Below are 25878 nucleotides of genomic sequence, written 5' to 3' on the forward strand. Positions count from 1 at the left end.
TTATATTATTTATGTAATTAAATTGATATGTTTTATATTATTAAGTCTGTCTTAAAGTTACATGTTTTTAAAATTGTAGCATATCGTGCTATTCAGTAGGACAAATGAAAAAACGGGTTTAACTATTTTCGTCACTACTTCCTTCTCCCTAAGAATGAGTTTAAAAGATACAAGTATAAAAAAAAATTGACTATAAAGTGTTTTGGAAGTTAATATATTAAATACACTTAGAATAAGAGACCCAAAATTCTTCCTAGAAATAGGGCTTACAAGAGTTGGAAGGATTGTCAAAGCAAGTGTGAATTTTGATTAAATATGATAAGACTTTCGTTTAGCAAGAGATTATTTACTTCGAAAAAAAAATGTTAATGCATTATCATCATCGATTAAACATGGTAAGCCTCTCCACTCTTCATATTGTCTACATTTATGAATCTTTTTAACTATTTTGGATCTATTGAAAGAAATAAGATGAAATGAAAATGAAAAACAATTGTAACGGAACGTGATCAAATCAATTTAACAGTTCGCTGTTAGGATAGACAAATTAAGTATAATAAGCAAATTTTTACTTATTTTTGTGTTGCTCTTAACTAAAAAAGTTTTTATTAATTTCGTATACATACACAACCTTCAGTGATTACATGTACATTTTTTAATATATTTTAGTTTTTACCATACAATTTGTACATTAGAACATAAAAAAAAAACAAAAGATTACTTTACGTGTATTAACAGAAAAATGTAAGAATTGTTCATAAAGACCAAATGTATGAATATTTTAAAAGAAATAACAAAAATCGTCATAAAATTAACCAATTGCAATCTTCGGATTTATTTTTTACAAAAGTAAAAGTAAGAAAGTGATGGAGATAAAAAAAATATGGAAACTAATCTTAGCTGTGTTAGGGATGCACATATTTCATGTGTTATTGTATTGTTAAGCAATATAATATGAACCCCATATTTAAAATTATATTATCTAATATTACACGACTCTTTATGTTCATGCGTTAAAAATATCACATTGAAAATTTTAATTATGATTTTTGAACAAATAGGACAAAAAAAAATGAAAAATGCAGTAGATAAAAGTACACAGTTGTAAATTAATTCCCTAAAAAATTGTTAACTTACAACTAATTTATTTGTTTATTTTATTTTTTTATAAGAAGAAAAAGTAGCTAAAGCGCAAAAGAGAAAATAATAATATTTTATTAAAATAAAATAAAAAATCCATAATAACTGTATTATGGGGAGGCTTTCTTATAGTTAGAGCTTAGTTATTAACTGGCTAGCAATGACGCGCGGCTTTCACTTACAAGTTACAACCTCACCCTAACGCCACTCCAGTTAAGCCAATATTTACGTTTTTTACCCTAACCAATAACGACTACAAAAAACAAAACCCAATTATAACCAACGGGTTTTACCTTTCCCTCTCAGAAAAACCCATTAGGCGTCTCTTTCCGCCGGAATCACAACCGTTTGTTCTTTCTTGGCTCATCACGACCGTTCCCAAGTCCCAAGAAAGAATAGAGATGTTGTGGTAAGGAAGGTTCTACAGAGAAAGAGAGAGGAATGCCGACGCCGGCGAAGACGCATCAAGTATTGGAGATCAACTTGATCTCCGCGCAGGGCTTGAAGCCGCCTTCGTCTCCTCGGCGAAGTCTCCAAACCTACGCCGTCACGTGGATCCACCCCGACACGAAACTCAGAACACGCGTTGACAAGCTCGGTGGCCACAACCCTACCTGGAACGACAAGTTCCTCTTCCGCGTGTCGCCGGAGTTTCTCGCCGGCGACACCTCCAGTATCTGCATTGCCATCTACGCCGTCGGCACCTTCCGCGATCACCTCGTCGGCACCCTGCGGTTCCTCATCAGCAACATTCTCTCCCGCGACGTCGACATGTCGACCCCGTGCTTCAGCGCCTTCCAGCTCCGGCGGCCGTCGGGGAGGTTCCATGGCGTGATGAACATTGGCGCCATGGTGATGGACGGGTCCGGCTTCCCCGCGTTGGAGAAGATTTCGGCGATAGGGTACCGCGACCTGATGGGAGAGAACATACAGCAGCGGCCGAGAAAGACGGCGGAAGATAAATCGAAGGAAGAGGAAGCGTTGTCGAGCGAATCTTGCGAGAATTCTTGCACGGAGGAGGGGGAAGGGGAGTCATCGACGGCGTCGTCTTCTTCGTCGCCGAGAACGGTTACGTTGAGGGATTGGAACGGAGTGAGGGAATTGACGGGAAATAAAGGGTTGACATTGTCGGCTTCGGGATTCTTGTGCTGTTTGGTTAGTCAAGGGAGTGTTGACGAACAATTCAGTCCATCCAACCAATAACACTCCAGAAAGGTAATCCAACCAAGAACTCCACTCTGCTTTCTTTTCTTTCTCTTCTTTTCTCTTTTCTTCTTTCCCCATTCTCATTTCTCGTATCCAACTCCCTTGTTGGTAGGATCCTATACTTTCTTGTCAATTCCAAATTTCAAAATTACGTAAAATTCCCAAGGAAAAAGGATATTCTTTATTCCTTTCTTAGTTTCTATTTTTTAATGTAAGAAGTTTAAAATCACGGTTGTAATGGTCAATTAAAGTTCTGAAATCAATTGCTTATTCTACCAAGAAACGAGTACTGAACAAGTACAAATTAAAGGTCAACGAACGTCTTAACCATTTTCATCTTTTCAATAAAAATACGTTTTAATACAAATGTGTGGTAAGAATTAAGTTAATCACATTCTAATTATGTATGACGGTATCTAATGAATTTCATTAAAAAAAAATTGTGCCTACTTTTGGAAGAAACGAAAATCTTGACGTATGCCAATTAACTTGGAGAACTTCGTTGTAGGTTTTCCTTAGTAATGCGTTCAAAACACCTTTTGAAAACTAATAATTTAACCCGTACGAGATATAGTAACTTCGTTACAATCAATCCTAAATAATTTTCAAAAATAATTATAAGTTTTATGTCTAACTAATTTTAATTGAACATTCCAATTAAGTTCATCAAGATGCAATCTTTTTAGAATTTATTTTTCTAACCCGAAAGAAAGGTAAAGTACTCAACTGATGAAAAAATTTGGTAACTTACATATACTAATGAGTATGTATTATTAGTGTATACTATTGACTATTTTGATATATCTGTTTTATAACGACTATATTATTGAAATTCACTCGTTACTTCCTTCTTTCCTGTTTTCAGAGTTTTATTTAGCATAACTTGTGGAATATCTTGAGTAACTTTTCTCTCTCTTATCCTTCAACACGCATGTCGCGGTTGTTGTAATATATGAGTTTATATGGTGTTTTAGTTTTAAATTGATTGTGTGCTGTTTTTTTATGGGTAGATTTTTATATTTTGAGAGTGATGATTTAGTTTTGGGTATTCTTTGTTTCATTGTTTCTTTTTCAAGACTTCGATAAATCCCCAGGTGTCGAAATTTAAGTTTTTTTTTTTCGAATTTCTTTCTTTAAATCTTAAATTCATATGGATTGGTGATTGAATATCTATCTACCTGTATGTAAAAATGTAATTTTGTGGATAATTAACTTTTTTGTGGGTGATTTAAAACCCTTGGTATTTGTACGATTGTTGTGAAATTTAAGTAAATTTTATAATAATGAGAATCTTTTAATTGTTCGTTATAATTTAAGTAAATTTAAGTATGAGTAATGAAGCCACCAATTATAAGAGACATTTAAGTTTTTAACTTTTAAATCACTTAGATTCAAATTTATTTTAGCTTAAAAGTTGATGGAGATTCATATACCGAATATATTCAAAGAATTATCTTAATTATTTATGAACTATCATGACCACGGATAATTTTAATTCCTTAATTGCATGTTAATTTTTAATAATTCGAAAGTTACCAGTGAGGTTTAAATTGTTTCAATTTATGTGAATTTTTATAACGAATATCTTACGTGATATAATTGTGTTACGGAAAATTTAATATGATAACTAAGATTTTTATATTAAATTTAAATAATATTATCTTACTCTTATATTTTTGCATATATAATTATGATAAGTATGTGTTTAAATAATTTAACTTTTCCAAGTTGGGTTTTTTTATTTATTTATTCACACACTAAAAATTGTCTCTTATATTTTTGTTTGAAAAAGTGTATGGAAAATGAAATAAAATATAAAAAAGAAGAAGGAATAAGTGAAGTTGTTTAAACAAAGTAAAAGAGTGAAAACAAGTTTAAAATTAAATATATTTTTTAGTCATACTTTAATTTTATATTATTTGTTAATTATTTAGTATTATTGTAGCATAAAAATAGAAAAAAAATAAAACATCCGTAAGTAATTAAGACCCACTATAATTAATTATGAATACTGATTATACGTGTACTTTAACAATTTTTTTCATATTTTGTGTAACGTTGACTATATATCCTATGTTTACCTAAAATCTATATTCCTGAAATCTATGTTCCTACATGCTTTTTCTTTATTTTCTTGCTTTTTTTTTTCTTAAATTCTTTGTGGAGAGTAAACAACCATCTATTTCTTTTTCTAAATAATGTTCCATTTGCACAAAGAAACTTATACAATTAACAATAGTTTAAAGGTCTTAAAGCAATATCATAATTCACTTTTTAAATGTATATTAATGTTAGACAAAATTCAGAAAATAAAATCAAAATTGAACCTTAATCTTAGTTTGTTATCTATAAAATTAAATAAAAATGTTCTCTTATAATAATCGAAAAATAAGTTTAATCACCTAGTCAAACACTTAGTCTATTTAACTTTATACGTCAAACTACAAAGTTAAATAAAAATGCTCTCTTATAATAATTAGAAATGGATCTAAACAACTAATCGAAATTAGATTTAACATCTTAATAATAAATAAAAAAATGTGATATTTATTATTTTTATTTATTTTGAATATATTCAGAATGTTCCTACCTAGTTCTAAGAAGATTTTTTTTTTTTTTTTGTATTCATCGTCTAAAAAATAGTACTTTTAAAGTTAAATGATCCTAAATATTCTTAACGTGGAAAGTTTAATTTTTGTTTTAACCCGTGTTAAAAATATTATTTTTAATGACCATAAAATTTAATGTTTTTTACACTAAAAACAAACCTAACAGATGCAAATTCTTTTCATATCATTGACCTAAATTAAACAACTTTTTGTCTTAACTGTGCAGACAACGCTAATGCACCCACCAAATTACAGTCCTAACGTTTTGTCTGATCTTAAGACATCAACTTGGAGGGAGGAGCTAGAAACAAGGTCTGAGTACTACTTTTTTCCTTTAATCTTTTTGTAGTTTTCTTATGAATATTTTTTTAATAGTTTTAGTTGCAGTGAAAAAATAAAGAGAAACATTGTTAAAAAAAAAAAAAATTGTTGTATTTTTCTTACCGTCCGTTTATATTCACATTGGCCTCCGTAACTCTGCTTTTTCTTACAGTCCCTTTATTCCATTGTATTCATGTTTAATTCTGTTTTTTTCTAATAATTTATTTATAGTCATACTCTCTAGAAATGAAATCCAGTACCACATCGTGTGGACAAAGATGTGTGTGGGCAAGTGTGGGTTTTAAATCTTAGGAATATGGGTGAAAGGGACAAAGCAGAGAAGTAAGTAAATAAGTGGTGGGTTGAAAATGTTATGGAGCAAAATGATGAAGTGCATGAATATGTAATTGCATGAGTTATAGTGACATTAACCTAAAACAGGAAACATCATTTTCAATGTTTGGCCATGGTCTCTATGTTTGGTAGGTCTTGCTTGAGAAATTGATAAATCTAAGAGAACAAATGAATGAATGACAAGTTTAAATGAGATATTGAAGAAAAGGTTTTGAATAAAATATTAGAAGTGAAACCTTATTTAGTGTGTGCAAGGTGGCTTGGCCTACAAGAACCTTCAGCTATAGTGGTGCTGCCACTATAAACACCCTTTTTCACAAATTCTTCACCTTTTCTTCCTTTCATTGCATATATTTTTTAAGCAAAAATAACTAAAGTGTGAGCTTTAACCTAATATAATATAATACAATACTCATGTCCATCATTATTGATTGATGACTAACTGCAGATTTTTGTTGTTGTTCGGTTGACATTTGTAACGGAAAATTAACAATGTTCACCCAATTTCTTTGTATAATAATTGTTAATTTAATTTTCTGTTATAAACTTTTTTTTTTTTCAGTTGACTAGTTGACTTGAGTTTGCATATGTACAAAATCGGGAAAATGAGGAGAATGTCCTGATATGAATGATTGTTGCTGAACAAGTTTCATTGCACCTGGATATTATTTAGTAAATTTACAGAAACATGTTTTAAACATTACTTAACTTTTTTTTTTCCCATTGAAATAAACATGTTTTAAACCCGGCTTAGGTTTTTATTTTTTTTTTTTCTGAAACGGAAGTTATAATTGAATTATGACGTATAGACAACTATTGTTTGAAGTAGAAAATATTATATAGCTATAATTTTTATCCAATAATAAATATTCAATTCAACAATTTTAAAATGTACAGTGTAAAACTATGATAATTTTAATGTAAGATAGATCTCATGTTTATTTAAATAGATAATCTAAGTTGATTTTCATAATTCACCAAATAACTATACAAGTGTCAAGAAAAACGCCAAAACATGTAATTAAATCACCAAGTACAATGATATAGATTGTTCGGTCTCAATTTTCTAGTCAACCACTGATTTTACGTTTAACCACTAATATTAGGTTTAACCATATGGAGAAACTTTTGTTCATTCATACTTAATTAATATTGTTTAAGTAAAACTGTTTCCTATGAAAAATACAATAATGATAACAAAAAAAAATGTACCTGTAAACATAGTTATCCACGGATTTAAATTGAATATATAATCTTATAATTTAAACAAATTTGTTACGTATCCATTTATAATTTATAAAGAGGACAAGAGCCAATATTACATTACCTATGTGCCCAATGCTTGTACTCAATTTCAAGCTATGGGAACTTTGAGAAAATATAATAAATTAGAGGAGTGGTTTGGAAAGAAAGTTAAAGATGAGATAGAGGCCCCAAAGACCATAATTCAAGCCCACACCCTTATTTAAGGTCTTAAAACTAAAAAGGGCAATAAAAATGAAGTTGGAAAATAAAGAAAAAAGAAAAGAAAAGGGTGATAGTGGAATTTAAGGAAATGTGTGGAAGTTGGCAAAGCATATCTCTCAGATTGAGAGAAAAGAGTGAAGAGTGTAGTATGGAACAACCTATACATATGGCAACTTGAATATGACTTCATGCTTCCAACAAAATTAAAACAAACAAACAAAACTAATATTCAACCCTTTCATTTTTTTTTAGCTTTATCCCATTTCTGACATCAAACTAGGGTTCAATAATTTATTCCTCCAATAATTTAGTCAAGCTACTAAATTAGTTACCTTATTTCATATTTTATTATGAAAACTTTAATTTTTCTTACTTTTTATTATTATGTTAATTTCTTTAATAAAATGATGAAGTAAAATGACCAGAAAAAACATACCAGACCACCAACCGAACAAGCTGAGTTAATTTAAATGGTTAAATTGAAAGCTTGGTTTAGAAAAAAAATGAAAGTATTAATTAAAATGGAATAACTTGAATGACTCAACTCAAAATATAAACTATGATGCCACATGTTGGGTGCGTACACAGGGGGTGAAGGTGACCATTATCCAACACTTTACTCTATAATCATTTTCATAGCAAATAGTAATAATACAAAAGAAAAGTTATTAATGAAAAATATTAGAAAAAGTTTAGGCTAAAATAAACCAAACGCTGTTCTTAGAAATAATAGATCCTTATTACATCCAAGATGAAACAAAATAGTATACTTTTCTTTCTCAAAATACAATAATTCATCAAACTGAGTTCAACTAATAATCTGTTTTTTTTCTTTTCTGAATCTCATAAACAGCAATATTTCTAAAAAATAATATATATCTTAAGACTACAAAATATTTTAATTATGATTTATTTACTTATTTTAGACATGTTGTAATTATTAGGTAAGAGAAAGAAGATAAATAATAAATAATTTAATTAAAAAACATTTACTTATTTAGAAAAATAACATTTATCTATAAAAGTAACCGTTAAAATAATATATATATATATATATATATATATATATAGAAATTAAATCTATTTATTAGTTTTGTTTCATTACCTTTATGACTCTCACTTTTTTAATTTTCTACATTTTAAATATGTTTCCTTGGTCAACTTGTGTTAGTTCCAAATATATATATACGAAACTGGTATATATTTTTATTATTCGTTGGACGAGGAATAATTGTGGTTCTGAGTCCATCATCAAATATCTTTGAAAAAAATTTCATCCTTATTTTAAAGGGAAAATAAGTTCGAAACTGGATTTTATAAATGGTGAGTTTTTGCAGTGGTTCAATTACGGAAATTCAGATATTTTTAATATATTCTTACCAGAATTGATGATAAAGTTAAAAATGTAAAGAGAGAAAGGGATATTAATGTCAAAAACTAGAAACCTAAATAGTAGATGGTAAAATCGGAACAGTTACGCGAGTTCATCGTCACGTGTAAAATATTAACATTAAAACAAAAAGAAAACCTTAATTTAAAACTAAAACTTTTGTATTTCCTTATTTGTAAGATGAAAACATACAATAGATTTGTAAGTAACATCATAAATATTTCAAAATTAAGTTTAAATTGTTAATTATGTTTAAGTAGCATGTAACTTGTAAGAGCAATCCTTAGAGACATTAATTAATTAAGATCAAATTAAAAAAAAAATCAAATTACGACAACGATTCCTCTTCAACCTGTTCGGTTTTAAAAATCAACTAAATAGAAAAACACATCATACAGCAGCAGTACTTTATCAATTTAATTGACCAAATTAAAATAAATAACAATAATGGGATATTAATTACCGAACCCCTCAACTCAACCCTTCAACCATTGTGTAATGGAAGCATTAAAAGGAGAGACACGCGCCGTGACGCGCTTCTCTCTCTGCAGAAAAGAAAAGCAAGCAGCAATCCTATTCCTATTCCTATAGTGCATAGAGTATATAGAGAAACCTCTTCCTCACTTCATTACCTGCCTGTCGTTTTTGTCGTATCAAAAAAGAAACCAAAAAGAACGCAAACATAAAATATAAATAAATAAAACACTTCTCTTTTTTCTCTTTCTCTTTCTCTTTCTCTCTCGAGTGCTGTGTTGTGTTGTGTGTCTTGGGTTCAATGTGTTGGGTGTTGCTTGGCCTTGTTTATCAACTAAATCTAGAGCAACCCATTTCTCTGTTCTTCCATTTGAAGGAAAACTCACCCTCATCTCTTACTCAATCCCTTCAATTGCGCCAACATTTTTTCTTTCTTTTTCTCCATTTTTTCCTCTTCCCCATAAACCCGCTGCTGTAGTGTAGTGTGGTGTGGTGTGCCTCATTCAACCTCTCACACCCACTCACACTGTTCGACTATTTCAAACCAGGTAACGGGTTTCGGCTACTAATTCTAAAAATGTTATCTTTTTTGCTCTTGTTTAAAGAAAAATGAAAAAAAAAAAAACTGATTTTTGTTATCTTCTCTTGATGCATCTCTGTCTTTGTTGATCTGTCTGTGTTTCAATAATTTGATATCAGCTCAGGTTATCTTTTATTGTCAGTTTTGTCAGGATCGAGGCGGGTTCTCGGGTTATCTTTTATGGGTATTTTCACCATTTGATTTCCATCCCAACCCTTGTTCTTTATTAGTTTTCGTCTTCCCAACAACCCCTTCTCAGGGCTTGATGATTACGGAGAGTTGTTTTGTATTCAATGTTGATTTTGTGGAGAAAAGATTTTGTTTTTCGATCAACGGGCTGTCGTTGGCGGAGTTGCTGTTAAAAATGTTGGCTTTACCATCGTTTTCTTTTTCTGATAAATGCTTGTTCAGCTTCTGAGGTATTTCGGTTTTGAGGATTCATTACATTGGTTGAAACTTTGGTATTTTTATGTTTGATAGAATTTCTCCTTTGTATCAAGCATGTTGTTAATTTGATTCCATAGTAATGTCTGATATAATCTGGAAGCATGGGGATTTTGAGTGTAATTTATTTTTTTCCGGGAGCTGAACATAGTAGCATATCTGAAGTTAGGTTTTTTTAAACTTGTTATATGTTTCTAATTTCTCCCATTTCATCCTGTATTTTGCTTTGCTTTACCCTGCTATGTTTGCTTATGTAGATTGCAGCTAACAACTATTTTTATTCAATTTATTCACAATAATTTTTTCAAAGATGAAATAAATTGAAGTAGTTTTCCTAGTTTGGGATTTCATATCATGATTTGTATTTAGTCATAATCTTCTGTTGTAAGTTCTTGCGTCGTAGCATGTAAAAACGGTACCAGATTTTTCTACTGTAGTAACTGATGTACATCTTTACCATGTGAATTTCTAAATTACAGAAAAGGAGGATAGTTGATGGCCATCTGTCCCTTCAACTGCTCCTCTCCTTTGGCAGTACTTGATTTATTAAAAGGAAATGAATCCTCTTGCTGCCATCATCTTCTGCCCTTCCTTCTTGTGTTTCCAGGATCCTTTGATTACTTGGTCTGGGAAGGCAAAATTTTATTGATTTTCTATTTTTCTTATGATGTTCTTTGCATTGCAGTTTAAATGCAGATTCTATTGTAGAATTCCACTGCGTCATGATTTTCATCCCTGTCAGCAATTCAATCTCAGTGAAATTCGTTTTAAAATCTCAATTTCAATCCCAAAAGTGCCAATCCTCTCTTCCCAGTTCTTTTTAGTTAAATTCCTAGCAACACAGCCACATACTAACCATTCATTCTGTTACCTTGTTCACAATTTAGAAGTGCAGGGGGTGTTAAAGACGAGGATCAAGTGGTGGATCCTTATGATTACAATGTGACATAACTTAGATAAGACGTCTAGATTCTAGAATTAGAGAATTGCTTTTGGTGTTTAAGCTTATGCCATGTGATGCGTTGTTTACTTGTGTTTTGGAATTGTGGACTGTTTTTTATTATATTATGGGTATAACTATAGAATATGATGCCTGGCATTTATGTAATATGGATTATGAATATGCATTATGAATTTTGTAAAATCCTAGAAATCATTTTGGGAATTTTACCTGCCTTCTCAATTTAAGTTAAATTCCTGATTTTAACTACCTTGCTTTTGTATGTTGCGTTACTGGTATTGTTGGTTGGATGATCTGAAAGGGCTTGGCTTTTCCCATAAGCCATAAAGTGCTTCACCTTGGTCCAATTTTTAAGTAGGATGCATATTTCCATGATCTAGTATATCCTTAGATGAAAAAATCCACGTGCTTTTTTTATTTGATTTCAGGAAGCTTTAATAATCATCTCTTTTTCCTTTTGTGCTTTACTGTACTCACCAGGTCTTTCCTCCCAACTGCTATGGCGGGAGAAACATCTTGGATAAGTCACTATGATGACAGACAGAGGGAGAATGGAGTGTTTGATTCATTTCTAGAAGTTGGTGAGGAAGGTGACAAAGATGCAACTGCTGTTTCTTTGGATGTCATTTTGCCTGATGACTTGTTGGAACGAATCCTAGCCTATCTACCTGTTGCAAGCATTTTCAGAGCTGGTTGTGTGTCCAAGAGATGGCATGAAATTGTTAATTCAGAGAGGTTTTTATGGAACCTTTCACACGTTCTACCGCAGAAGCCATGGTACTTTATGTTTACAAGCTCTGATGAACCAATTGGTTATGCTTTTGATCCTGTTTTCCGTAAATGGTATAGCATTGAACTTCCATGCATTGGAACATCAAATTGGTTCATTGCTTCATCAATTGGCATGGTCTGCTTCATGGACAATGACAGCAGAAGTGAGTTATGCATCTGCAACCCAATCACCAAGACCTACAAGAAGCTCGAGGAGCCTCCTGGTTTGAAATTCTCTGATTACAGTGCATTGGCAATATCAGTGAACAGGGAATCTCACATTTATTCTGTGGCAATTGTAAAATCTAAACAAGTTCCTGAGAACTTTTTCCAGTGGGATATCTCAATTCATATATACAATTCAGTAAACACAACCTGGGTGACCACTTTAACAGAAGTTTTGATGGGGTGGAGAGGTGGTGATGAGAGTGTTATATGCAATGGGATGCTATACTTTCTAGTTTATTCAACTGGGGGTGGCCAACCGGAAAATCGCCATGCCCTAATTTCTTATAACATGTCTAACCGTTCTTCTCAGGGTAGCTTGACAAGGAGCTTTATTCCAGTACCATGTTCTCTAACTTGTGGCCGTCTGATGAATCTGAAGGAGAAACTTGTGATGGTGGGAGGAATTGGCAAACCAGATCGACCAGACATAATAAAAGGAATTGGTATTTGGCTTCTAAATGATAAGACTTGGGAAGAAATTGCTCGAATGCCCCACAAATTCTTCCAAGGCTTTGGAGAGTTTGATGATGTTTTTGCTAGCAGTGGTGCAGATGATCTGATATACATTCAGAGTTATGGAGCTCCGGCGCTTCTCATATTTGACACCAACCATAAACAATGGAAATGGTCTCAGAAGTGCCCTGTCACAAAACGATTCCCGCTGCAGCTTTTTACTGGCTTTTGCTTTGAGCCTAGACTTGAAATAGCTCCCTAGTTCTCCTTACTATCAGCAGCTACTACTGAGAATTGTGTCCAAGGTTTCTGCTCATTTTCTTCCATTGTTCTTCAAGTACAAATTTCTTATGATTTCAGTGTTTTCACAGTTCATACAGCAAAATGTTCTTCCTGATAAAACTGCTTATTCATGGATACGGGAATATTATTAATAGCATTTGAAAATACCACAGCCATATATATATATATATATATATATATATATATATATATATATATATATATATATATATATATATATATATATTTGTTTAACTTTTTTTTCTTTTTATTTCTATTCATGAACTTTCTCCAATAACAATTGCAACCTTCTCCAATTCTTTATTGAAATGTATAATGCATACACAAATCCGGACCAACATAACATTTCCTCGTAGAGCTGTTTTATGTTTAGTCTATGATGGAATTACATTCATTTTATTTTGTCAATTTCTGAACGAGTATTTAGACTGTCTTCGTTGCTGTAGTTTTGAAAAGTTGAACCGAGTCAAAATTTTCAAGACATGCTATTAAAATCTCTTCATGGTTAGGGTTACATTATTCAGTTGCTTTGTCTTGTTTTGGTGTAGACCCTGAAGAAAAGGAAGAGTTGTTTGTTAACTAAACTTTGAGGCTCATTAATGATATCGAATAGACATTTATGGAAGGTTTTATAGGTATCCTTAACTAAGTTTTGACTTATTGGCTCACCAATGGACATGCTAGGCTAAGATTACGTGCTATTGAGTGTGTCGTGTGTCGTCCATACAAGACTAATTATATTTTTGGGAGATTAGAAAAGTTGGGAAAATAAAAGTGGTTTAGGAGTTGTGAGGGATAAGTGAGGTCCACGAGTGTTTTGGGAAAGTTGGGTTTTCTCTGGTGAAGATGTGACATAAAAAGGTTAAATAAAGGAATGAAGAAACATGCTTTTTTAGATATGAGTTGCATTCATTCAGAATGAGCATGAAAGTGGGTTATAATAATGTAGAAGAATTGAGTATGATGGATACACACACAACGGTAGAGATGTTAGTAGTAGCACAACACATGCGTCACGTCCTATTCCAATTTATGGAAACTATTTTACTACTTTATCAATATCATTTTCTATTGCCACCACCCTTATAAAGTTGAGCGCAGCATGAATAGGTTTGCACCCAATTTAAGAATAACATCCACCCCATTAATCTTTTTAAAAAAATTTCTTCAATTGTGCTGTTTAATCCATAACTCATTCATATAAATGATAATCAATTATTACATGATATAATGTTTTATAATGTTCTTGAAACATTTTGTAAAACTACTTTAAACATTTTTACAAATTATTTGAGATTGTATAAGCTTTGTCATCATTTGATGAGAGTCATTTGCTAAGTTAACTCATTGAGTTTGCTTTGTCACCTTTATATAAAAATCATTTATAATTTGTTATATATAAATACAATTATTTCAAATAAATATTTGTAAACGTTTGCATAAAATATATTATATTAATTTGTTAAAGAAAAAATTGTTATACAAGATTTTTAATAGTTTTTCCCTTATTAAAGTGTTTATAAAATATTGAAATAGTTTAATTTACTACATGGATATTGTTTATAGTTTTGTTCATTCAATATTTGAGTTTACACCCGGAGGCTTCGAAAATAATGTCTGAAATGTTTAAATCTTAAATACATCCTATTTTTTTGTAAATTGCAACCATTTCGTAAAATTCATAAACTCAGTAGATACGCAAATCACCAAAATAATTAAAACATAATTATTTAACATATTCAAGAGTAGATTGAGTTTAAATAAAAATCCCAACAAAACATTAATATATATATATATATATATATATATATATATATATATATATATATATATATATATATATATATATATATATATATATATATATATATATATATATATATATATATATATGAATAAAAAATATTAAATATGAAATTTCATATAGTAAAATACAAAACAAACTCAATTTTTTTCCACTAACTATATTTTATCTTATTTTTTGTTTAGTTAGTTTTTCAAGTTATACGGCTATTCTGTGGGTTTAACCTGAATCCAAATTTACTATTTACACTCCCTTCTTGCTATATATACTATGCATTCCTTTTTCTTTCTAAGGACATGATTATTTTTTTTTTTTTTCAAACACTGATATATCCTTTGCACTCACATTCAAGATACACGTCTCTTTCTATTTTCATTTTCATTTTCCTAACTGGCGATAATGGTTCCAAAGATTCAATTAGAATAAGTTTGTTCTCCTCAATTAAACTAAAACAAATTTCACAATATTGGAAATTACTGCAATTTAATAAATATGTTATTTTAAATACAAATAATAATTTAACAAAAAAATGAAAAAAAAAACATTCTGTATGGGTTCTATTTATCCCAAAAATGAAAATTTGTCCAATTGTACACAAAAGACAAAGCTTGATCAAGAGCCCACCAATTTGTCGGGCCGAATGAAGCCCAAGTAGAATCTAATTAGTTCCAACGAGGAAAAAGAGGGAAAAAAAAAACGTACAAGGAAACACGAACATAAACCCTCTCATTCGATTCCGAAGTTTAAGGAGCAGTTATCCTAAACTGCCGACTGCTTCAGGTAATGCGTTTCTTCCCCTACCATCTCAATTTCTCATCTTTTCTCTACACTTTGCACTGAAAAACTCTTAAATTTTCCCTCTCTTTTTCTTTTGGAATTCGTAATCACAGAACCTAGTCATAGTCGTTATCGATTTTTTTTTCTTTTTTAATTTTCTTCATCTCAGAGTGAAGATGAAGAGAATGATAGCTTTGGGGTTTGAGGGTTCAGCAAACAAGATTGGTGTTGGTGTGGTGACCTTAGATGGCACTATTCTGTCAAACCCACGCCACACATACATCACTCCTCCTGGTCAAGGCTTTCTCCCCAGAGAGACAGCACAACACCATCTCCAGCATGTTCTTCCCCTTGTCAAATCCGCTTTGGAAACTGCAAAGGTCACTCCTCAGGAAATTGACTGTCTCTGCTACACCAAGGGTCCTGGCATGGGAGCTCCTCTGCAAGTCTCTGCTATTGTTGTTCGTGTGCTCTCACAGCTTTGGAAGAAGCCAATTGTTGGTGTTAATCACTGTGTGGCACACATTGAGATGGGAAGGATTGTAACCGGTGCTGATGACCCTGTTGTCTTGTATGTCAGTGGTGGCAACACTCAAGTCATTGCTTACAGTGAGGGGCGTTATAGAATCTTTGGAGAGACCATTGATATTGCTGTGGGAAATTGCTTGGATCGCTTTGCAAGGGTCTTGACTCTTTCCAATGATCCAAGCCCCGGATATAACATTGAGCAGGTTCTACTCTACTAAATCCTTGTTTGAATAAACTTATCCCTAAATGCTTTAAGGGAAGAAGATGAATGTGAGTGCTTTTACGAGGAAAAAAAATGAGAATGAATTGGGTTTTTTCTTACAATTTAAAGTCAATTTAGTCAGCTAGATCTTTTGCAAAAGTTAAGTGAGAGAATATTTAAGATCATATATTAAGTACATATATTTTTTTTATTAAGTACACATGGAGAAATTTATCTAATCTAGGTTGAATGTGTTTATATATAGTTTGTGCAATGTGAAGGGTATGATGTATGGACTATTTATGTTATTTTTTTTATTGGAATTGTCTTACCTTTGGGAATGTATCACTAGTTGGCTTATGTAGTTTTGTTATCCTTTAGCTTGCAAAAAAAGGAGAGAAGTTTATAGACCTGCCCTATGTTGTCAAAGGGATGGATGTATCTTTTAGTGGGATCTTGAGCTATATTGAAGCAACTGCTGAAGAAAAGCTAAAGAATAATGAGTGCACGCCTGCAGATTTGTGCTACTCTTTGCAGGTGCATTTAATTTGTGTGCCGACCCTTTTCTGTTATATAAATTGATGAATGATGAATCTGTATGTTGATGTGTTATAGTATGTTGCAGGAGACACTGTTTGCTATGCTTGTGGAGATCACTGAGCGAGCTATGGCTCATTGTGACACAAAAGATGTTCTTATAGTTGGTGGTGTAGGTTGCAATGAGCGGTTGCAAGAGATGATGAGAATCATGTGCTCTGAACGTGGTGGAAGATTGTTTGCCACTGATGATCGGTATTGCATTGACAATGGAGCAATGATAGCTTATACTGGTCTCCTTGAATATGCTCATGGTGCATCAACTTCACTAGAGGATTCAACATTCACCCAGCGGTTTCGGACAGATGAAGTGAAAGCAATATGGAGAGAAGCAAATTTGGAAAAATTGAATGGGCTTGCAGAGAAGAACATTTGATTTGTCAATCTTTGAGGTGCAGTCATTCTTGTACTGTACTGTTGTGCACTTAATCAGACCTTTAGTGTAGTATATTTAGCATGTATTTGAGTGAGTATTTCAGATTTTGTAAAATTGATTGTAATTTTGCAACTGATTTTGCTAGACTATGTGGTAACAAACTTTTGTATTCAACACAAAAGTTAGCCAACATTGTTTCAATTCAGAATGTGACAATGTTTAATCCTTTTCAAAGTATTTTTTTAATAGACTACCTATTTTGTTACTATTTCTTTGCTACTAAATCTGTCAAAAGATAGCAATATTTTGAATATTGCGTGTTTCATTGTTTGAGGAATTTCTTTTTCTTTCTGACCCCACAGGTTTGATTCTGAGTGCTCATTGGTAACTTAGTACAAGAAAAACATGCGACTGCTTGGTATTCACAAATTAGCCTCCTTCAAGCTCAAGGTTATGAGTTATTCGCACAGTAAATTTATGTATGAAAAAACACGTAAATGTGTTTGATATTTTGTTGTAGTATTATTCAGTGGTTCTGCAACAGTGGCATACACGCCAGGGTGTACCATGGTCTAACAATGACACTGGCTTTGTACCAAAGTCAGTGTAAAGCTTTTACAGTGAGTCCTTGTTCAAGTGACTTAACAGTTCCTTGTAGGACATACAGTTTGTCTAAACTTGTCCGTGTAATATGTCTATTTTCATTAAGGTAGCCAATCTTCAATCTTTGTCATGTATTGCCTGCAGGTCAAGATTGCCTCTACATACTTCATTGGTGACAAGCACTTTAAAATTATGAAACTCGGTACCATTTTCAGCATGTCAAGTGATGAGATCGATCTTTGGCAAACATCTTGTATTACCTCGAGTTACCTTGGCATGATCGATGCAAAAAGTAGGATGAATTTTCTACAATTTTTTTTATAAGCCCTGTCTTTGAGAATTTTCAAGTCTGGTTATTAAGAAAGTACTAGTCCAAAGTAATAGTTATTTCCAAAGTAGCATTTGAAGAGAATATTTAGCCCATTTAAACTTAAAGGCTTGGCTGATCTGAATTATTAATTTTCCTGTTGATTTACATAAAGTAATGATTTTGAGATTTAAAGTGGAAATAAGAATACTTTCTCAAAGTATAACTATTTTTTTTATGTGCTAAATTCATTTATCACTGTCGAAGGATTTGGAAAACAAGCACAACCCCGCATAATCTAAAGGTGTTTTAAGTCGCCTGTTATTTGATTCCCAAGCATAAAAAGGCATATATCCTGCAGTTATGCAGATTAAGCTGCGGCACTCACCACCATTCAACTTAACCCTGATATGCAGAATCAAATTTCAGTATATAAAGAGAAACAAATTCATCTTATAAATTAATTTTGTATGTCTCATATGCATATATCTGGTCTCAAAAGATAGAAAAGATATGCAGACTGATATTTACCAATAAGTAGTGACTTGGGTGTCATGTACCAAATTCAATTAAATGCATTTAACACCTATTGCAGTACAATAAACCAATAGGTGAACATATATTTGTCTGATTGAAAGACAAAAAAAGCAAAGTGAAGGTCTTGCCCCAAGGGCAATGGCACACTTGTGCATGGACTAAAATTGTAATGAAACCTGTCATAACGCCCTTTAATGATGCATGGTTAACCCCAACTATTGAAGTATGGGAAAGGAAGTCTTAGTTCCATTTTCCCAAAAAATATTCAACAGAGTTGAACTTGCTTTTTTACTTTTAAATGAAGTTCTGGTATGGAATAGGTACAAATAACTGAAAAAATAATAGCGCAGGAATAAACTCCCAGACATGGCGTGAGATGGGAGGAAAGATGGACCACAAGCTTACTTGAATGTTCATAATGGACAATAATTCCCACACTCATCTGTGGCCCCTTTGTTTGTATTGTTGATGGAGCCCAAAGATTCATCGTCACTGCACACTGCAATTTGCGACATCCCATAAACCGCATGCTTAATACACTTCATCACATATTTAGTCATAATTACATGCATAATATAGATTCTTCAACAGATTCATGGCCCTTGTGGTCTTATAGATAGTACATTTTTGTAGGCTTAGCTTAGGTTAGCTTGTCATGAAAGAAAGCAAAATCACAAATTTCAAATTTTCACCTTTCTTTTCTGGTCCAAGTTTTTTTCAACCTCTTAAATTTAGGCTTTTTGCCTTTTCTTTTCTTTTTTTTCTTTCCGCCCTTTGCTTGTTTTGTTTGTCGTTCAAAGCTATGATGATGGTGCCCTAACACTTTCATAAGGAGGCTGTGATTTTTTTATACATGCCATAATAACATTTTTAGAGAAAAATAAGGTTGACATAATTTGACATGGCATTTCACGTTAAATAAAAAATGTTAGACAATAACATAACTTGACAAAATCATATGATCTTTTTACTCTTACGTTAAGCGTAGTTTTTGTTCTCCTTTTTATAATCTAGATTTAAGTGATAAAGATCGAGGACTGAAATGTGAATGAAAGGGAAGAAAAAAAAAAAGGAAGTGAGAATAATTTAGTGAGGAGACAAGACAGAAGGACGACAAAATTAAGGTGTTGGGATAAGGGCCCAATGAAAGTGGACCCATGTCTGAATCATGTGTTGACGTGGATGAATGTTTGGGAGAGATGAGAAAACAGACTTTGTAACTTACACTCACAGTTTACTTCTGGTTGGAGTTTGCTTGGTGATTTTGAGGGTGACACAGCACTGTCAGGTTTCAAAGAAGAAACGAGAAGAAAAAACTTCATTTTTATAAAAAGGAATAAAAAAGGAAGCTTACAATTTGAATTGAAGAGTTGCAAGGAGTAGAAAGATGGAAAGAAGAGAAAAAGGTGAGAAAAGGGAAGTGTTAATGGCGGAAAAGTTGAAAGGTGGGGTTGTTGTGGGGAAAAGAAGAGGGCCTTCAACTCCCCCACCCACATGGAGACTTGAGTTTCCCTCTCAGAGGAATGACAATAATGGTAACAACAGAAGCAGCAAAAACAAAAACCGGGTTGAAGAGTTCCTCAACTTTCCCAGCACAACAACACTCTCTGCCAGAAAACTCTGCGCCAAACTGTGGCAAATTCAGCCCCACCAACATGCCCCACTTCCCAAAATGAACAAGCCTCGCCGTCACCGTAGGGACACACTTCTCAAGGTTCCAAATCTTAAACATTTGTCCCAGGTGAGTGAGGTCTAATTATCTCACCTTCTCTTGCATCTCCTTATACTTTCCTTGTTTCTGCATCATTAAGCTGTAATGGGTTTTTCCTACTTGAAACAGGTTTTCAGTTTTGTTTTTCATATATGATTTGCTTCTATACTACTGTCTCTGTTTTTTTTTCTTCTGTTGTTGTTCCTTTTCCTTTCATCACCTCTTGCTGTCTCCTGTTTTTAGTTCCAGAAATGTTCCAATGGGCGGGTAGAGTGTCCCATCTGTCATGTTACCTTTAACATTTTTACAAAATATTCCTTTGGTAAATTTCTTCCCATTGTTATGTTTCACCTAAAATGGGAAAACTTTTAGCTTTGGCTTTAGACTTTTTCTTCATTCCCCCAAATGTGGTTTTCGAATTTGTTGGTTTGTTCTATCGGCTTCATTTTAGTTTCTGTTGAAATGCTTCTGTTCCAATCCATTTTCTTATTTATGGCATTTTATATGTTCAGATTGCTAACCATTGCTTTGTTCCTCATTGCAGCCAGCATCTGCTACGCGCTTGACAGGACATGTTGGAACATCACTGGTTCAGCACCATAGATCAGCTAAAAGGAATGGTCGCACTGAACAGCCTGTATCTCCTCCTTGTCACTGTAGCTCAATGCAAGTAAGTGTGTGCGTTTATTCCATTCAAATACTGAGCAGTTCTATTAGTTTTTCTATGACATTTTTAAGGAATATGAAATTTGCTAAAAACAGGTGTATAATCATCCTATTAAGTCCGTAGACTTCAAGAGTTGGATTACAGAGTCAAGTCGCAACCCTAAAACGTCCAGAGAGTTACTCAAGGTACTCAACCATATTTGGTGTCTTGAGGAACAGCATGCATCAAACCTATCAGTAGTGAAGGCCCTGAAGATGGAACTAGATCTTTCTCGGGCACAGGTTAAAGAGTTACAACAAGAAAAACAATTGAATAAGCATGAAATGGAGAACTTAATAAAGCAAAGAACTGAGGAGAAGATTGTTAGGAAGGGCAAAGAGCATGATAAAATTAAAGCTGTAATTCAATCTGTCATGAAAGAGATAGAAGATGAAAGGAGGTTAAGAAAGCATTCAGAAAGCTTGCATCGGAGGCTGGCCAGGGAGCTTTCTGAAGTGAAGTCTTCATTCAGTGGTTCTTTGAGAGATCTTGAAAAAGAGAGAAAAACAAGGATCCTTTTAGAGAATTTGTGTGATGATTTTGCCAAAGGAATAAGAGATTATGAATATGAGGTACGTTCTCTTGTGCATGATAATTCTGAGCAGGGTCAAGCTCAGGTTAAAGGGGATAATAGCCATGATAGGTTAATACTGCATCTGTCAGATGCTTGGCTTGATGAGCGCAAGCAAATGAGGTTAGTTCAAGATGGCCATGATCTCCCAGAGATAGATTCATCAATTGTAGACAAGTTAGGTGTTGATATTGAAACATTTCTTCATGCAAAAAGGTCTGTTAACTCGAGAAGATACAGTAACTTGTCCACAAAGGAAAAAATTTTAGAGCAGAAAAAGGGTGCAGACAGAGGACTCGACAAACATGGCTCCAAAATGAACAACAACAATAGTGCAGAGGTTGATAGAGAAAAGAAAGGAAGGCAGAACTCTATGAGGAAACATGTTCAGTCGAAGGAAATCATTGAGGAGTGTTGTGAGTTGCAAGCAGGTGTGATGAAGAATCTGTCATGTGATGAAAATGACAGCACAGCTCTTTTTAATACCCCTGGGACATCTACTGTTTGTGAAGCAACACAAGGTCCAGCAGAAAGTAATACATTGTTGTGGACAAAGAGAATGAATTCAAGTCATGGAGTTAGAAACAGTTCCTTGTCTTCTGAAGGCAATGATAGGGTTTATCCAGAGAGTATTTTCAGGGAAGACAATGACACGTTGATGGAAAAATTGCTTGAAGCAAGGATGGAGAGGCAGAAATCCCGCTCTAGAGCTACCATTAACAAAACCTCATTTCCTTCTGCCAGACAAGTTTGTAATCAGAAACATAGCAGTGTGAGTAGTTGCCATGGTATCGCACTCTCATGAGGCACACTGCATATCACTCTATTTCCACAATTAACCTATTTTTGTAGCAGCTATCGATCGAATCGTAGGAATTTTACACGGTTGAATGGATGAAGATCATTGTTGAGTCCATAACCGTAGTTTATATCTAGTTTCATGGAGTGTTTTATTCCACGTTTCTTAGACTAGATTATACGTGCGTCCATATTGAAGCAAAAAGCAGTAGCTTATGCCTGCGTCTTTTGACAAAATTAACATGATTTTTACGTGGAGTTAACGTGTCCAGACATACGGTTTGTTCCTACTTAATTCTTATAGCTATAACATATTCACACTTTAGTTAAAGAACATTAAAATTTGATTTATTTATCAAGCGACTGCCTATAATAGTATCAGAAAGACAGAATACTCTAGCATTCATTTTGACATTACTTTTTTTTATCTTTTGCCAAAAAGCAATTAGTATTGTTTGTCAACTTTTAGTTGTGTGTACATGTACCATTTTAATCCCTTAATATTTAAAACCCTTATTTAAAAATCTTCCTCTTTCATTTGAAGAGATAAGAATTCCAATGTTAGGAAATTTGAGCACAGACAAACATAAACCAATAACACAATCTAGAATCTAGAATAAAGAAATAACACAATTGAATTCAATAGTAATAGACTTTACCCCAATCAGTTTAGAATGTATAACAAAATTATGTGTGGGTGTGTGTACACCCTCAATTTGAAAGTGAATATCTATTTTTCTGCAAATTGTTGTCATACTAAAATGGTAGGCAAGTTAACGTGAAATGTACAATTTCAGAGGAAAGAATAATTTTAAGTAATTACTCATTTCTTTGGCGACGTGTTGGTGAAACTCGGTTATCTATATTATGTGTCGAAAACTAAATTAATATGAAATAAATCAGAATGATGGATAGGCACAAGATAAACGATATGTATAATAAATAAATGGAAAAACAATATAGTTCAAGATGAAAAACGGAGCGTCCGTCTCTTTGCTTTTTGAATACCCACTCGTGAAAACCCATCACAAGTTCACCACTGAACCTTTAGAAAAATAATGTCAGAGGGACTTCTTTATTTTGATAAGAAAATGTTCTTCTTTTAGTTTTACGATGAAGCTTCAAAAAGTAAATGATCAACCTATTACACGAGTCTTGACACAAGATTTCAATCAGGATAATAATATTCTAAATTTTCTTCCATGATATACTCAGAATCCAACTGACAAACCTTACCTGTGTTGAGACATTCTATAAGGCTTTGCCAACAAGAACTATATGTTTAACTACTAGATTAAAAGAGTACTGCACAGACCTATGATGAGGAAGAAAATAAGACAAGGGAGTAAACACAAATGCAGTTAGAAGCATTGTCTTGACATGTTCAGATCATCACACAGCCATGATACATGCTGTACTGAGCCCTTCTAAGTAAAGAAATTTTTAGAATTCTAACATCAAAAAATATTCACATAACCTATAAAACAAAAATATAAGCTTGTGGCATGGAACCCACATACTGACAGAAAGGTGAAGCCAAAAGATAGAAAAATGTAACAGACATATATACAGTCTTACATGAGTGACTATCCATAATCTAACTTATAATATATGCTCTACTTTAATGGATCTGTATGCCATATACAAAAAGAAGTCTATGAAAACAGAGCCCAAGGCTCTAATTGAATGATAGATACAAAGGGATAAAATAGTTAAGAATCTTCAATATTGGGAAGTATGGAATGGAACGCAATTTATTCCATTTCATCCCTTCTACCATTCAATTGTACTCTTTATCAGACATCCAAAAACCTAAGCAAGTGACTGAAACAACAATCACACAAAACCATAACTACAGAGAACATTAGAAAAAAAAAACAAGGAAAAGCAATAATCAGGAACAAGGTTTTAAAAAAAATCCACCACCGTGAATTGAGCGGCTCTGCAACCATAGTCACGGCCACGAAAGCTAAGTTTATCCGCCCATTTCATCAGAATATCAAAGATCGCACAGCAAAAAAAGCAAGTAAAACCTTTAGCAGGTCAAGGAAAACAACAAACGGAACCCTTCAACTTTTTTCCAATTATATTTTGCACTAACAATCCAATCCACGAAGCACTAATTAAACAGCATGCAAATGAAATACATAGCAGCGGCAACAGTAGCACAATAATAACGAAACAAAAATGGGATGACATGACAGTCGAAAATATCCGAGTTATTGAACAATAGCGCATGATAAAATAAAATCCAACACCGAGATGTAAAGTGACGCGAGATGCAAGGAAGCAAATAGAAATACAAGTACAGATTCTAGAGATATATTATTATATAGATAACAATAACTTGATGGCGGTGGAGATTAGATTTTATCGATGTCCTCGTCCTCGAACTCGATGTAGTCGTTGGCGGTGGCATCGTCCTCCTCGTCCAAGCCGGCGCCAATGCCCTCGTTGAGGCGCGTGGTGTCGGGGAGCTCGCCGTAGGCCTTGAGGAGCCTGGCCTCGTCGGGCATGTACTTGAGGATGACGTCAGCCTTGTCGTCCTGGTAGTCCCGGAGGCCGACGAGGATGATGTCACCGGCGGCGATCCAGACCTTCTTGTGCATCTTGCCGCGGATGTGGCAGAGGCGTTTGGTGCCGTCGATGCACATGGCCTCACAGCGACCGTTTCCGAGCATGCGGAGGACCTGCGCGTACTCCTGGCCGTCCTCCTTGAACACCAACTCTCTCTTCTCGTCGTCCGCTTCGTTCTTTCCCCTCTTCCTGTTCTTACCTCCCTTTCCCTTGTTCTTCGGCATCCTAAAAACCCAACCCTAACCCTAACCCCTCTCTTATCTCTCTATCGATTTCGTTCCTTCCCTTTCCTCCCTTCTCCTCCCAACACACCACAGAAATAAAGTGAGTGCCGTGTGGTGTTGTGGTGTTGTGTTCTGATTTTAATCTCACCCTATTCTTTCCTTTTTATATATTCCCCAAACCTCGCTTCCCTGCTTCATTTTCCTCTTTCTCCATCTACACTTCCAACTCAAACGTGTACCGCCCTAATTTTTTTTTTTTTTTTTTGCGATATTATTCCAATATTCTCTACATTATTATCTCACTCTATTTTAATTAAATATCGTAAATTTTAAGTATTTTTTACTTGTTTAATGATGTCTTCTAAAAATATTTAATTGATTACATCTCATTTTCTATTATTTAATTTATATTAATTAATTTTAATTAGTAAAGTTATAGATAGTTTACTTTATATGAACGTAGAATACAAGGCCTGACAAAAACTACTCCACGGTCCAGCCCAATTCATAAGACTTTATTCATCTCAGACATTTTATTAAGTTGTCAAATATTAAATATTTTGTATGAAAATTTTTTGCTATTTCTTTGTAGATTTTAGTTTTAACACAGACCTATTGTAAAAAAAAAGTTATACGGTCAAATAGGTAGAATTCATACAAAATAGTTTTATAAATTAAAAAAAAAACACACACACACACCAGAAGTAATTGAATAACAATATACAAACTCTTTATGTTATGAATAAAATAAAATACTTTTTTTCTTTTTAGTTATTGCTTTCTGTTATGAATAAAATGTAAATAACAAGTACTCAAATTAATAAATTTCGAAAAAGAAAGCAATGCAAGGTTTTTTGGC

The 25878-nt window shown here is 33.2% G+C and overlaps 5 protein-coding genes across 10 annotated transcripts; 4 read left to right on the top strand and 1 right to left on the bottom strand.

Annotated features, from left to right (window-relative positions):
* Positions 1 to 1249: 1249 nt before the first annotated feature.
* On the top strand, positions 1250 to 2595 carry LOC114188985. Its single transcript, XM_028077676.1, has one exon. The coding sequence runs from the start codon at positions 1582 to 1584 to the stop codon at positions 2341 to 2343; it is 762 nt and encodes a 253-aa protein (XP_027933477.1). The 5' UTR covers positions 1250 to 1581; the 3' UTR covers positions 2344 to 2595.
* A 6589-nt stretch (positions 2596 to 9184) lies between these two features.
* LOC114188252 (F-box/kelch-repeat protein At3g61590) lies at positions 9185 to 12837 on the top strand. Of its 5 annotated transcripts, none has more exons than XM_028076823.1 (3): positions 9185 to 9509; positions 10465 to 10609; positions 11427 to 12837. In XM_028076823.1, exons 2-3 carry the CDS (start codon positions 10542 to 10544, stop codon positions 12658 to 12660), a joined length of 1302 nt encoding a protein of 433 aa, XP_027932624.1. In that variant the 5' UTR covers positions 9185 to 9509; positions 10465 to 10541; the 3' UTR covers positions 12661 to 12837. The 5 variants fall into 5 exon arrangements, with proteins under 5 accessions (XP_027932624.1, XP_027932625.1, XP_027932626.1 ...); XM_028076824.1 differs by lacking the exon at positions 10465 to 10609 and adding an exon at positions 9684 to 9960 and having other exon boundaries at positions 9188 to 9509; XM_028076825.1 differs by lacking the exon at positions 10465 to 10609 and adding an exon at positions 9693 to 9960 and having other exon boundaries at positions 9188 to 9509.
* A 2348-nt stretch (positions 12838 to 15185) lies between these two features.
* Positions 15186 to 17737, top strand: LOC114188911 (probable tRNA N6-adenosine threonylcarbamoyltransferase). Of its 2 annotated transcripts, XM_028077579.1 has the most exons (5): positions 15186 to 15285; positions 15452 to 16013; positions 16394 to 16549; positions 16638 to 17001; positions 17348 to 17737. In XM_028077579.1, exons 2-4 carry the CDS (start codon positions 15459 to 15461, stop codon positions 16983 to 16985), a joined length of 1059 nt encoding a protein of 352 aa, XP_027933380.1. In that variant the 5' UTR covers positions 15186 to 15285; positions 15452 to 15458; the 3' UTR covers positions 16986 to 17001; positions 17348 to 17737. The 2 variants fall into 2 exon arrangements, with proteins under 2 accessions (XP_027933380.1, XP_027933381.1); XM_028077580.1 differs by lacking the exon at positions 15186 to 15285 and having other exon boundaries at positions 15434 to 16013.
* A 1950-nt stretch (positions 17738 to 19687) lies between these two features.
* On the top strand, positions 19688 to 22336 carry LOC114187659 (uncharacterized protein At5g41620-like). Its single transcript, XM_028075966.1, has 3 exons — positions 19688 to 20173; positions 20688 to 20813; positions 20906 to 22336. Exons 1-3 carry the CDS (start codon positions 19820 to 19822, stop codon positions 22223 to 22225), a joined length of 1800 nt encoding a protein of 599 aa, XP_027931767.1. The 5' UTR covers positions 19688 to 19819; the 3' UTR covers positions 22226 to 22336.
* A 1956-nt stretch (positions 22337 to 24292) lies between these two features.
* On the bottom strand, positions 24293 to 25198 carry LOC114189097 (eukaryotic translation initiation factor 1A). Its single transcript, XM_028077807.1, has one exon. The coding sequence runs from the start codon at positions 25017 to 25019 to the stop codon at positions 24582 to 24584; it is 438 nt and encodes a 145-aa protein (XP_027933608.1). The 5' UTR covers positions 25020 to 25198; the 3' UTR covers positions 24293 to 24581.
* Between the last annotated feature and the right edge of the window lie 680 nt (positions 25199 to 25878).

Source organism: Vigna unguiculata, chromosome 6 (assembly GCF_004118075.2).
Source record: "Vigna unguiculata cultivar IT97K-499-35 chromosome 6, ASM411807v1, whole genome shotgun sequence".
In the NCBI taxonomy this organism is placed as follows: domain Eukaryota; kingdom Viridiplantae; phylum Streptophyta; class Magnoliopsida; order Fabales; family Fabaceae; genus Vigna; species Vigna unguiculata.